At 40.5% G+C, this 14,087-nt stretch overlaps 1 protein-coding gene across 4 annotated transcripts in view; it reads left to right on the top strand.

Moving 5' to 3' along the window:
- TPD52L1 (TPD52 like 1) overlaps positions 1-14,087 on the top strand; it is a 145,437-nt gene that overhangs the window by 74,897 nt on the left and 56,453 nt on the right. For all 4 annotated transcript variants that reach the window (XM_075338287.1, XM_075338284.1, XM_075338286.1 and 1 more), the window contains exon 2: positions 12,881-12,996. In XM_075338287.1, the coding sequence (XP_075194402.1) occupies positions 12,881-12,996 (116 nt within the window). The remainder of the gene's footprint in view (positions 1-12,880; positions 12,997-14,087) is intronic.

Below are 14,087 nucleotides of genomic sequence, written 5' to 3'. Positions count from 1 at the left end.
TTATTATCTGCATAATACTGATACTAATTATTCCGAAAACATGCTTGTGGTAGTGAATTCTTCAAAATGCTGCTCCCTAGTATACTTGAGACACTATCTAGAATGGGTTTTCTTGGATCACAATATTTATTGCCTATGCTTAGGATAAGCCACCATTATTAGATCAGTTGGGGTCAGATAACAGTACCCTTACTAGTTAGTTGTTTTTGCTTCATTGTCCTTTGAAGAAAGTGAAAAGGAAAAATACAGCAATATGCAGCACAGATGATACTATGTGTACTGCATGAACACCATGGACTCTTTAAACAGCTGATTATTGGAGGTGTCAAGAGCCGGATTCAATTTCCTATTCCTAGGAAAAGGCCACCATGTTGTGTATCTGTCCCGGAAAACCCCTTTAAGTAAACAAAATTAAAAAGAGTTCGAAGCATTAAACTGTAATTTTATAAATATGGGGTTATTTCGACAGAAACAAAATAGATAAAGGGAAAAAAGGAAAATCTGTTTTGGACTTTTTGTAGAGGGAACTACTTTTCTTCAAAGAGTTGTTATGCTAATTGCTGAATTTATTCTGGCAGGCTGTTCTTAGTAGAATCAATCATTAAGAAAAGTGAATAACAATGTCGGAACAATACAACTGATCTAGCTTAGGTCACACATGGTAATTATGTTGGTGGTGCATAAAGGAATGTAAATAATGAAGCCTCCATTTATAAAAGTGCTTATTTACATATAGCACTGTATTCCCTATAATAAATTGTTCAGTCTGCAGGATACAGCTGACAATATGTAACTATTAAGTCAGTGAATACAGAACTAGTGGTTATACATAGACAAAGCTAGGGAGAAAATCACTTTAGTAGGATAGCACATGAACTGCATAATCATTGTAAAAAATAGATCAAGTTATTCAACAAATAAAATGGTTGGTTACATGTAATAAAAAAATGTATTGATTGTGGGTCTATTAATATAATATGTGCCTGTCTGTAATATTCTACGTTTGCTGTGAATAAAATATGTCTACAAGAGATTTCCAAATCATTGCATTTTTGTTTTCTTTACATTTTACATAGTATCCAAAATTTTTGGGGAATTGTGGGTTGTATTTAAAAAAATTGATTATTTTTAAAGAAACAGTGCCACTTCTGTCCCCTGGATGTCACAGGTGTGTCATGACCTGATGTGATCTGGAGGGAGTCTGTGATCAGAAGGTCATAGTGTATTGTTGATTGCAGAACCATTTTAATGCCCACTCGTCATTTACCCTGAGTTGGAGCATATTTAATTCCATCTGGTAATGAAGGGGTTAAGTTTAATTTCTATCCTGCAGAAATCTAAAAGGTAATTGTAAACTCAACTGCAGCCACTCCCTTTTTCCATAAATATCCACTCCTCAATCCACCCTATGTTGGTTATAGCTCAAACCTTAGCTGCCCATGTTGAAGGAGCTTGTCTCTACAGAGATGTGGTGTTGCTAAAGTTACAGCTGTGAAGCTCCTGCTGAAGAAACCTTGGAGAACTCAGTTTCACCTTCTGCTTTTCTTATGTCTCTTGTGTTGTCTTATTTGCAATGCTGGCCATCACTAGTCAGGGTGAAATCAAGGCCAGCGAGGACCTAGCCACATGATCGGTGACGGGGAAAGGACTTGTATAGGGACATTAGGGAGCATAGGGATCAGACTAAGCTGAGTGTTAGGAGATGACCCTGCTCCACTCTCCCTAGACCCAGGGCCTGACATTGTATTGTTTCCCTGTTGTAACTTGTGTGTTACAGCGCTCACTGGAAGTCCCATGTACACCTGCCGGGAGCCCGGTAGTCACTGCATGATACTGGGTATTTGTTTTACTCCACCACTCCACAAAAAAAGTGAATTTTGCTAGTTTGCAATACCAGATATATCCCAAGTACACAAGAAATGCTGGAAAATAAAGAGATTTGTCTAAAACATATATTATTTCTTTAGCTCACTGCAGATCCAGTGAAAAAAATATTAACATACAGTCATATGAAAAAGTTTGGGCACCCCTATTAATGTAAACCTTTTTTCTTTATAACAATTTGGGTTTTTGCAACAGCTATTTCAGTTTCAGATATCTAATAAATGATGAGCTCAGTAATATTTCTGAATTGCAATGAGGTTTATTGTACTAACAGAAAATGTGCAATCTGCATTTAAACTAAATTTGACAGGTGCATAAGTATGGGCACCCTTATCAATTTCTTGATTTGAACACTCCTAACTACTTTTTACTGACTTACTAAAGCACTAAATTGGTTTTGTAACAACATTGAGCTTTGAACTTCATAGGCAGGTGTATCCAATCACGAGAAAAGGTATTTAAGGTGGCCACTTGCAAGTTGTTCTCCTATTTGAATCTCCTATGAAGAGTGGCATTATGGGCTCCTCAAAACAACTCTCAAAAGATTATTCAACATAGTTGTTCAGGGGAAGGATACAAAAAGTTGTCTCAGAGATTTAAACTGTCAGTTTCCACTGTGAGGAACATAGTAAGGAAATGGAAGAACACAGGTACAGTTCTTGTTAAGCCCATAAGTGGCAGGCCAAGAAAAATATCAGAAAGGCAGAGAAGAATGGTGAGAACAGTCAAGGACAATCCACAGACCACCTCCAAAGACCTGCAGCTTCATCTTGCTGCAGATCGTGTCAATGTGCATCGGTCAACAATATAGCACACGTTGCACAAGAAGAAGCTGTATGGGAGAGTGATGCGAAAGAAGCCGTTTCTGCAAGCACGCCACAAACAGAGTCGCCTGAGGTATGCAAAAGCACATTTGGACAAGCCAGTTACACTTTGGAAGAAGGTCCTGTGGACTGATGAAACAAAGATTGAGTTGTTTGGTCATACAAAAAGGCGTTATGCATGGAGGCAAAAAACCACGGCATTCCAAGAAAAGCACTTGCTACCCACAGTAAAATTTGGTGGAGGTTCCATCATGCTTTGGGGCTGTGTGGCCAATGCCGGCACTGGGAATCTTGTTAAAGTTAAGGGTCGCATGGATTCAACTCAGTAACAGCTGATTCTTGACAATAATGTGCAAGAATCAGTGACGAAGTTGAAGTTACGCAGAGGATGACAATGCAAGACAATGATCCAAAACACCGCTCCAAATCTATTCAGGCATTCATGCAGAGGAACAATTACAATGTTCTGGAATGGCCATCCCAGTCCCCAGACCTCAATATCATTGAAAATCTGTGGGATGATTTGAAGCGGGCTGTCCATGCTCGGCGACCATCAAACTTAACTGAACTGGAATTGTTTTGTAAACAGGAATGGTCAAATATACCTTAATCCAGGATCCAGGAGCTCATTAAAAGCTACAGGAAGCGACTAGAGGCTGTTATTTTTGCAAAAGGAGGATCTACAAAATATTAATGTCACTTTTATCTTGAGGTGCCCATACTTATGCACCTGTCAAATTTCGTTTAAATGCAGATTGCACATTTTCTGTTAGAACAATAAACCTCATTTCAATTCAGAAATATTACTCAGTCCATCAGTTATTAGATATATGAAACTGAAATAGCTGTTGCAAAAACCCAAATTGTTATAAAGAAAAAAGGTTAAAATTAATAGGGGTGCCCAAACTTTTACATATGACTGTATACTAAAGGCAGATAAGATTTACAGTGCCTACAAGTAGTATTCAACCCCCTGCAGATTTAGCAGGTTTACACATTCGGAATTAACTTGGCATTGTGACATTTGGACTGTAGATCAGCCTGGAAGTGTGAAATGCACTGCAGCAAAAAAGAATGTTATTTCTTTTTTTTTTTTTTTTTAAATGGTGAAAAGTTTATTTAGAGGGTCATTTATTATTCAACCCCTCAAACCACAAGAATTCTGTTTGGTTCCCCTAAAGTATTAAGAAGTATTTCAGGCACAAAGAACAATGAGCTTCACATGTTTGGATTAATTATCTCTTTTTCCAGCCTTTTCTGACTAATTAAGACCCTCCCCAAACTTGTGAACAGCACTCATACTTGGTCAACATGGGAAAGACAAAGGAGCATTCCAAGGCCATCAGAGACAAGATCATGGAGGGTCACAAGGCTGGCAAGGGGTACAAAACCCTTTCCAAGGAGTTGGGCCTACCTGTCTCCACTGTTGGGAGCATCATCCGGAAGTGGAAGGCTTATGGAACTACTGTTAGCCTTCCACGGCCTGGACAGCCTTTGAAAGTTTCCACTCGTGCCGAGGCCAGGCTTGTCCGAAGAGTCAAGGCTAACCCAAGGACAACAAGGAAGGAGCTCCGGGAAGATCTCATGGCAGTGGGGACATTGGTTTCAGTCAATACCATAAGTAATGTACTCCACCGCAATAGTCTCCGTTCCAGACGAGCCCGTAAGGTACCTTTACTTTCAAAGTGTCATGTCAAGGCTCGTCTACAGTTTGCTCATGATCACTTGGAGGACTCTGAGACAGACTGGTTCAAGGTTCTCTGGTCTGATGAGACCAAGATCGAGATCTTTGGTGCCAACCACACACGTGACGTTTGGAGACTGGATGGCACTGCATACGACCCCAAGAATACCATCCCTACAGTCAAGCATGGTGGTGGCACCATCATGCTGTGGGGCTGTTTCTCAGCCAAGGGGCCTGGCCATCTGGTCCGCATCCATGGGAAGATGGATAGCACGGCCTACCTGGAGATTTTGGCCAAGAACCTCCGGTCTTCCATCAAGGATCTTAAGATGGGTCGTCATTTCATCTTCCAACAAGACAACGACCCAAAGCACACAGCCAAGAAAACCAAGGCCTGGTTCAAGAGGGAAAAAATCAAGGTGTTGCAGTGGCCTAGTCAGTCTCCTGACCTTAACCCAATTGAAAACTTGTGGAAGGAGCTCAAGATTAAAGTCCACATGAGACACCCAAAGAACCTAGGTAACTTGGAGAAGATCTGCATGGAGGAGTGGGCCAAGATAACTCCAGAGACCTGTGCCGGCCTGATCAGGTCTTATAAAAGACGATTATTAGCTGTAATTGCAAACAAGGGTTATTCCACAAAATATTAAACCTAGGGGTTGAATAATAATTGACCCACACTTTTATGTTGAAAATTTATTAAAACTTAACTGAGCAACATAACTTGTTGGTTTGTAAGATTTATGCATCTGTTAATAAATCCTGCTCTTGTTTGAAGTTTGCAGGCTCTAACTTATTTGCATCTTATCAAACCTGCTAAATCTGCAGGGGGTTGAATACTACTTGTAGGCACTGTAAATCTATTCATTGAAATTTACATTTGGGGAAAAGTAGATAAGAAAAATCTGTGGATACCTTTGATTTTTTTAGCTTTTCTTGTATTATGTGGAGAGAAAAAAAGTACTTTGTTTTATTTAGATTTTTTAAACTATTTTGCTTGTGCAGTGTGCATGTAATACATTGCAAGTTATTTGATGCCATTCAGGGTCAATCCGACAGCTGGGCTTCCTGTGGGCTCAGTCTCCAGTCCCTTTTGTGTTTCTCTAAATCTCAATTCAATCTTGATCATATCAAGATAAATTAGAATGAAGCTTAAAATAATTTAGGAAAAGTAGGAGTTGAAAAGAAGCCTGAAAGATACCCAAGCAGTCGAGTTTGACTTTGGACAGCATCAAGCTGCTTGCAATGTATTGTAATACATGCAACCAACAGAACAAAACAGTTAATTGTTAAAGAAAAACAAGATTTTTGTTTTACTAAATATATGCACAGTAAAAAAATGCAATGATCTTAATATAACTGTTCAGCATGAAGTACAAGTTAAGCATATGAGTCAAATAGGCAGCACATTTGTACTTACTGTTTACATGAGGTTCATAAGATCTATTGTATATACTCAAGGCACATAGAACAGTTTGATACCTTATATACAACTTCATATTGGAAGCTTGGGCTTTCAGAAGGAACAGGTGGGGGTCAACAACATTTCCTATGTATTACCTGGATTGTGAGGAAATGTGTACTTGTGAAATTAGAAAGTAGGTGGCATATAAACCTTTTAAGTGCACCTTAAGAATATTATTTGTGTAAAACTGCTTGCAAATTATTGTACACATAGTAATATCTCAACATGAAGAGTCCTAGTTATGGGTTTATATTTTGCCTTTGCCTATGTCTTTACACACTAGGAGCTTCTATTCTTAATTGCATTAGCCATTGAGTGTACTATTGTGGGTGGGTGATATAAAGTAAACAGTGAAGTTCAGCATACTTCAATATGCATTACTTTAGACTTGTAAATGCTATGGTACAATAATAAAGAAAAAATAATTACTTATACTGTTAAAGCATCAATGTGTATAGCAACTGGAAGAGTCTTGAGCCAGTCTCTGGAAAATCATGTTATGGAATTTTTTGCTGCTTACTTCTTATTATTACTAAACAGGGTAAGGAGAGTCTGATTGTGTGAGAGGCGGATGTGGTTATGGCATTTTTGGTACTGAAATAACAGTGACAGGACTATGAGGTACCCTGATTTGCATATGGCACCACTTTGGAATAGAGACTTCTGTAAATTAGAAAGAGGATATAATATTTTTTTAAAGGAAAATTCTAATGTTATAAAATTGATATGGTTAGACAGCATGAAAATAAGCAAGTTTGCAATTGACTTGCTTTTTCTATCTGCTGTCTTTTCCTGCTATGAGAGCTCTTGTCTTACATTGCTTAGAATTCATTGCTAAGGAGATCGACCATTAGAGCCAGCAGAGTTAAGCAGTTGCTACATTTCAAGCTGATTATTTATGAGATTCCAGGCACCTCCCTCCAGTTTATTCATTTTTATAGAACTGTGCTACTCAGCAGTCCCCCTTTACTCACCTTCCATTTTCTGTCAGCTCTTGAGCGGAAGATGCTGCAAAGTCACAAACCTCTCAGCTACCTCTTAACTACTTAGTCAGAGCATTTCTCATAATCACAGCTCACTTTCCCCATGAGCCGCACTTGTTCAAAGGCACTGGTATGCAAATACAGACATATTAGTGCACACTTTAGAACCACCACTGACAGACCCAAATGTGCAGAGTAGTAGATTTGGAGAAGGATCATGCTGTTCAACCAGAACTCAAAGAGGAGTGCCCACCCCCAGCAACAATAAAGTGATGAAGCTGGTGAGCTGTGCACTCCGGAAGAAACATGTTGAGAGCAATCCTTTAACAAACTCCATTTAAATTAATTTAATAGACTTATGTAGATCTATCAATTGTTCTCAAAATCTTCTTGTATTTTTAGTTGCAAAATAGCAGAAAAAATACTAGATCTCCAATAGACCACTTAGAAAGTGGATACAAAGTAATGAAAATCCAGCGGATCATAGGCAGATGAATTAAAAACTTTCCTTTAGTTTCATCGCTTTAAAAATGGATAGACAGCATCCACAAGGCACAGTTCATCCACAAGGCACAGTTCATCCAACGCGTTTCGACATAACGCAGTGTCGTAAGTTCTTATTCATGGATATCTTACAACACTGCGTTATGTCGAAACGCGTTGGATGAACTGTGCCTTGTGGATGCTGTCTATCCATTTTTAAAGTGATGAAAATAAAAGAAAGTTTTTAATTCATCTGCCTGTGATCCGCTGGATTTTCGTTACTTTGTATCTGCTATTATCCCCTTGTACCTGGGATTTCCGTGCAGGATCAGCTGGTCTACTCCCCAGACTTTCACACCAGAGCGGTGAGCTGGAACACGTTTCTTTTTGCACTTAGAAAGTGGCACACATTCATGGCTGAAAGTGTTGGGACCCTTCAAATTCAGATGTTTTATCATAAACATGTTTATTTTCTTTGTGTGTTTTGGAACAGCACAAAAAAAACTGAGAAAAAAAAGGCAAGTAGAACATAATTTCACACAAAAAAAAAGGGCCAGACAAATTGTTAGCACTAGTGTTGAGCGGACCCGGATCACAAAAATCCGGATCCGCACGGTTTGAGCAGCAGATCCGAGTTTGACCCGGACACTGTATTCCGGGTGCACGATCCGGATCCGTTGTTTTTTTTTTCTCTCTCTCTCTCTCCCCCCTCTCTCTCTCTCGTCCCGGATTCCGATCCCCATTGACATATATGGTTCTTTGTCAACACGCCGCGGATCCGCCGGACCCGGATTATTTGCAGTCCGCTCAACTCTAGTTAGCACCTTTCGAAACTTGTGGGTAAACAACTTTGTTTCAAGCATGTGATGCTCGTTCAAACTTTCATGTGACAAGTAACAGGTGTGGGCAATATAAAGGTTACACCTGAAACCAGATAAAAAGGGGAGAAGTTGACTGTGTGTGCCACAATAAGCATGGTGAAGGGAAAGAGGAGAAAGGAACTGTCTGAGGATTTGAGAACAAAAATTGTTGAAAAAATTAAAATGTCTATGGATGCAGCCTCAATCAAGTTCCAAAGATATTCAAGCTGTCCTGCAGACTCAGGGTGCATAAGTGTCAGCGTGAATTATAAAAATCCAGATCCGCGTGGTTTCAAAGCTACTCGGGTGCTGGGCCCAGGCCTGTGATTCCGGATGTTTGATCCGGATCTGAAAAATAAAGAAAACAAGAATGAAGTGAGCGCTCAAACTTACCAAGGCTCCGTGTCATGGTGTCACACTGTTTCCATGTCGCGTATTCACTTCCTGTGCCTATGTCCTATGTAACTGCCTGCATTTACTGACAGGTGCTGTACCCGGATCAGTACCGAGGTATAAAAATGAATAAATAAAACAATTGTCATTGGATCCCCCCGTATTCTGATACCCAGCACAGATAAAGCCCACAGCTACGAGGTTCTAATCCAGTCCTGCATTTATTTTGGCTGTGTATAAAAAGAAGAGGAACTGCATGCAGCTTCTTTTTTCCCCCCAATTATTTAAATAAATAATTAAAAAAAACAACGTGCGGGGTACCCCCAAGTTTCATACCCAGCCATGATAAAGCCTGACAGCTGGAGGCTGGCATTCTCAGGCTGGGGAGACCTAGCATAAAAATATCAGCCTCCAGCTGCCCGGAATTGTCGCATCCATTAGATGCAACAAGCCCGGCGCTTACCGCCTCTTTCCATTGCCCTAGTGCGGTGGCAATCGGGGTAATAGCAGGGGTTAATAACCTAAACCTGAAAGTAAATAAACAATCCTTTATTTGGAAAAAAAGACAAAAAACACCCTCTATAACCTATTTATTATTAACCCCCAAACACCCCTGCACGTCCGACGTAATCCACACGATATCCCATGCCGATTCAGCTCTGTTACATCTGAATCTCACAGCGAGCGCCATAGAACATGACTGCCCATTGTGAGTGCAGACAGACAATGACTGAGCCGCTATGAGCGATGATGTCACTCAGGTTATTTGCGGTCAGTTCCCACAGTGTTCCACCTGTATCAGCAGGTAACCTGATCTTAGGTGACCTCAATAAAGTTATTGACTTCACCTCAGGTGAGACTTGCATTTTCCGGCAGAAAACCGTAGTGGGGGATGCCAAGAGATGTAGATTTGGTGCTGAAAATTTTACACCATATTCCTGCACCCAATCTACACTTCCTGGCAAAAAGTCGCATCACTACCGCATCATAATGCATGTGGTAGTGAGGCAGGGTTTTTTTCCAGGAGGTGTAGATTGGTTGCAGGAATATGGTGTAAAAATAGCCAGGATCACAGTGGGACCTCGTGTGGATTACTTTGAACCTACAAGGGTGTTTAGGGGTTAATAAAGTGATGAAAGAGGGTGTTTTTTTGTATTTTATTCCAAATAAAGGATTTTTTTGTGTTTGTTTACTTTCACTTACAGATCAGTGAGGGGGGTATCATAGATGCCTGCCATCACTAATCTAGTGTTTAATAGCAGCTATGGGCTATTAACCCCTGCCATTACCCCCATTGTCACCGCATCAGGGCAATCGGGAAGAGACGGGAAAAGCGACAATTCTGGGCAGCTGGATGCTGATATTTTTAGGCTGGACAACCCCAGTCTGAGAATACCAGCCCCCAGCTGACTTTATCTTGGCTGGGTATCAAAATTTGGGGGGACCACATGTCGGTTTTTAAAATTATTTACTTAAATAATTAAAAAAAAAGTGGCATGCGATTCCTCTTTCTGTGATACACAGTCAAGATAAGCGCAGGGATGGGGCTGCAGCCTGTAGCCATGGGCTTTATCTGTGTTCGCTAGCAGAATATGGGGGAGGACCCTACGCCAATTGTTTTATTTATTTTTATACCACGATACTGTCGGTTGATGCTAGAGTGTACGGCTCCTTCCAGGTATGACATTATTTCAACATGCCCCCTCTCACATGATAGGGGCATGTTCAAAATGCCGTCTGACGTTTCCAGCCAGAATAAAAATTATTTTTCTAAGTGCATATGAGTAAATTCATTAAAAATCCCAAGGACACACAAACACAAAATACCGAGGCTTATAGCCATGGATTACCACCATACAGGATCTACTGTTGTCTCCCCAAGCCTCCTGAGGAACCTTTAATGGGAAAGGAGAAACATGTAGAGGCTAGGCAGCGATGAGGACCTGCTTCTTTCAGGGAAGTAAATAATCTTTATTTTCCTTTTTTGTCCTATGCAAAATATCTTCATGGGGCTAACTGCACCCTAGTAGGACATTATTCATGTGTGGTAGTGAAGTTTTCTGCTAATTTCCTGGTCTTTTCCTGATTGTGGAGAGACTATGGTGGCTCCTTTTGTGACACATTGTGGTACAATAGATTATTACATGAGCTAAATTTTGCAGACACTTTTGTTTGTATATCACCTCCTGTGGTTGTATATCGTGTTACCTTGGGTCATGTTTTGGAACACCTATTAGTGTATTGTACCTTATTGTATCTTTGGGAACGGTAATTCCTTTTTTCCCTTTCCCTTATTTGGATTATTGTCCCTAATTTTAGGGCAAGGAAAAGAGAAAGTCGACGTGGAACGGGGGCGCCCGGTAACTTAAGGTGTCATACCCTCCGTTGTCAGGTAGGGACACCCGAATTGTTGAGGGTCATCAGGGTCATCCCCCCCATCCACCTCTAAATACATTGCCGTTCTCTTGTATTGATATAGGGGTCACCTGACTTCGGTATGTTGTGTTTGTGTGTTCTTGTGATTTTTAATGAATTTACTAATAAACATATATTTTATGAAGGGTTGAGGAAATTTGTGAGCCTGCTTGTACTATACTCTACCTGATAGTTTCATTTTCTATTGTAAGCTTTAAGTCCATATGAGCATGGAGCTGTTTATAATAGAAAGGGGGGATGGGGGTAAGACCCCCAGATATGGGCAGTATAGGTTGGGGCAAAGTCTCCCCCTTGCATGATTATGGTGAACAAGAGGAAACATAGTGACGCCCACCAACCAAGCGAGTCATGTCCACTAATCTGAAATGAGCCTGTACATTCTAGGCTCATGGTAGGTGCTAGAGTGTTTGGGCTCCTTCTGTTACACTGCCTGCCCCGCCCACCAGCTGTCCTGGCGCTTGTGATTGGATGCAGTCAACTGACATGCTGCCATTAAGGGTTGGGGCACATCTGACTGCAACCAATCACAGGTGCCAGTGTGTGGCGAAAGCAGTGCATATGTGATAAATGTAATGCGCGACACCAGAAGTGAATGCGAGGGCTGGTAGCAGCGTACAGCCATGCCGGAGCTTCAGTAAGTACAGCTTTCTGGCTGCCATTCCCCTATCCATTCTACCAGCATTTTTAATCTCCGGATTTTGATCCCCATAGACTTATATAGGGGCCGGATTCCGGACCGGATCTGGATTTAAAAAAAAAAAAAAAAAAAGAGAACAGGGAACTGCCGGTGAAGGTTTTCTGCGAGTTCGCCAATCTTAAGTCTTAGGTCATGTTTCTTCCATCAGGACAATGACCCCAAAGATACTTCAAGAAGCACCCAGACATGGATGGAAGCAAAGTGCTGGAGAGTTCAGAAGTGACCAGCAATGAGTAAGGTTCTAAATCCTATTCACCACCTATGGAGAGATCATAACATTGCTGTTGGGAGAAAGTACCCTTCAAATATGAGAGACCTGGAGCAGTTTGCAAAAGAAGAGTGGTTTAAAATTCCAAATGAGAGGTGTTAGATGCTCGTTGGTGAATATAGAAAATTATTGATTGAAGTTATTTATTACAAAGGATGTGCAACAAAATATTGTTGAGGGTGCCAATAATTTTGTCAGGCCCATTTTAAGAGTTTTGTGTGAAATATTAAAAATATTTTCCTCTTAGTTTGTGTTGTCCCAATACAGACAAAAGAAATATACATTTGTATAACAAAACATGTAATTGCAATAATTTTCTGGGAGAAATACTTCATTTTCTGGAATAATTTGAAGGGTGCCAACACTTTTGAAAATTACTTTATCTGTTATGTCTCTGTTAAGAACCAAAGATATGCTTTTTATTGCGAATTTTGATGTTAATTTGAGGGTGACGGTCACTCTCATTGATTAGCAATTGAAGAACCAAAGATATGCTTTTTATTGCGAATTTTGATGTTAATTTGATGGTGGCGGTCACTCATTGATTAGCTATTGAAGAAATCCTTTTCAACAATCTACAACAGATAGGGCATACTGAAAATGCTGGAATAGATAAACCATATAGTTTGAAATTAAAAACCCATTCACGTGTAATAAATTTACTGTGGTTAGTTAATTCCGCAGCCAAAACAAAAAAACAAGCTATCTGGTTGGTCACTAATTGCAATACCTACATCTTTTGCATGCTTCAATATTTGTATGCCTGTTTTGTGTCTAACACCCATGTTTTTCTTTTTTCATACTTTCTTTGGCATTTTATTCAATGATATTGCAACCATCTGATCATGTCGTCATCACTTCTGTCAAGTTTGTGATTATATCAGAATGCTTACTTCTTTACAGATCTCTTGGATACTCAGCCACTGCAGGAAACAGATGAGGAACTGGCAGCTGACATTGACTATACAGAAATAATATCCGAGGAAGAGAAAGAAGAGCTAAAGAATGAACTGGTTAAGGTAAACCTCACTTCATACTACTAGTTTTCTTACTAAGTATATTGGAATAGAACAAATACAATATATTGGCTCACAAATGTGTAACCAAATATAGTATTTCCCAATCATGACTGATTAATATAAATTTAATTATTTATTGACCCAATATATTCCCTGACCTTTTTAATAACTAGTAAATGAACAATTGCTGCACTAATCACTTGCAGCCATGTTTTCTCTGCACATGCCCAAATCAAAGAATATTTCAAACCCATAATAAATATAGAATGCAAAAGTAAAATATAAACAATTATTAGTTTTCACAGACAGGACGTTTAGGCTATAAACTTTTTTTTTGTGGCATTTTTGCGCGTTTTTCGGGTGCGTTTTCGGGCTCAAAACTGCATGACTTTGCTTCCTCAGCAAAGTCTATGGCGGGCTTTGCACACTACGACATCGCAGGTGCGATGTCGGTGGGGTCAAATTGAAAATGACGCACTTCCGGCATCGCATGCTACATCGTAGTGTGTAAAGGCTCGATGATACGATTAACGAGCGCAAAAGCGTCGTAATTCTATCATCGGTGCAGCGTCAGCGTAATTCACACATCGCTGTGTGTGAAGCCGCAGGAGCGAGGAACATCTCCTACCGGCATCACTGCGGCTTCCGTAGGATATACGGAAGGAAGGAGATGGGCGGGATGTTTACATCCCACTCATCTCCGCCCCTCCGCTCCGATTGGCCGCCTGGCGTGTGACGTCGCTATGACGCCGCACGACTTGCCCCCTTAACAAGGAGGCGGGTCGCCGGCCAGAGCGATGGTCGCAGGACAGGTGAGTCCATGTGAAGCTGCCGTAGCGATAATGTTCGCTACGGCAGCTATCACAAGGAAATCGCTGCTGCGACGGGGGCGGGTACTATCGCGCTCGGCATCGCAGCATCGGCCTGCGATGTCGCAGCGTGCAAAGTACCCCTTAGAGTTTTCATTTTTGCTGTCCGCACAACTTTTTTTTTTAGCTGCGTTTTTGAGTTAAAAAAATAAAATGGACATGTCAATTCTTTCACCCATGCAATGCATTGGAAAAACGCAGCAAAACGCAATGATCAAAAAT

The sequence above is a fragment of the Anomaloglossus baeobatrachus genome, chromosome 3 (assembly GCF_048569485.1).
Source record: "Anomaloglossus baeobatrachus isolate aAnoBae1 chromosome 3, aAnoBae1.hap1, whole genome shotgun sequence".
Taxonomy (NCBI): domain Eukaryota; kingdom Metazoa; phylum Chordata; class Amphibia; order Anura; family Aromobatidae; genus Anomaloglossus; species Anomaloglossus baeobatrachus.
This window is presented reverse-complemented; position numbering and strand designations above follow the sequence as displayed.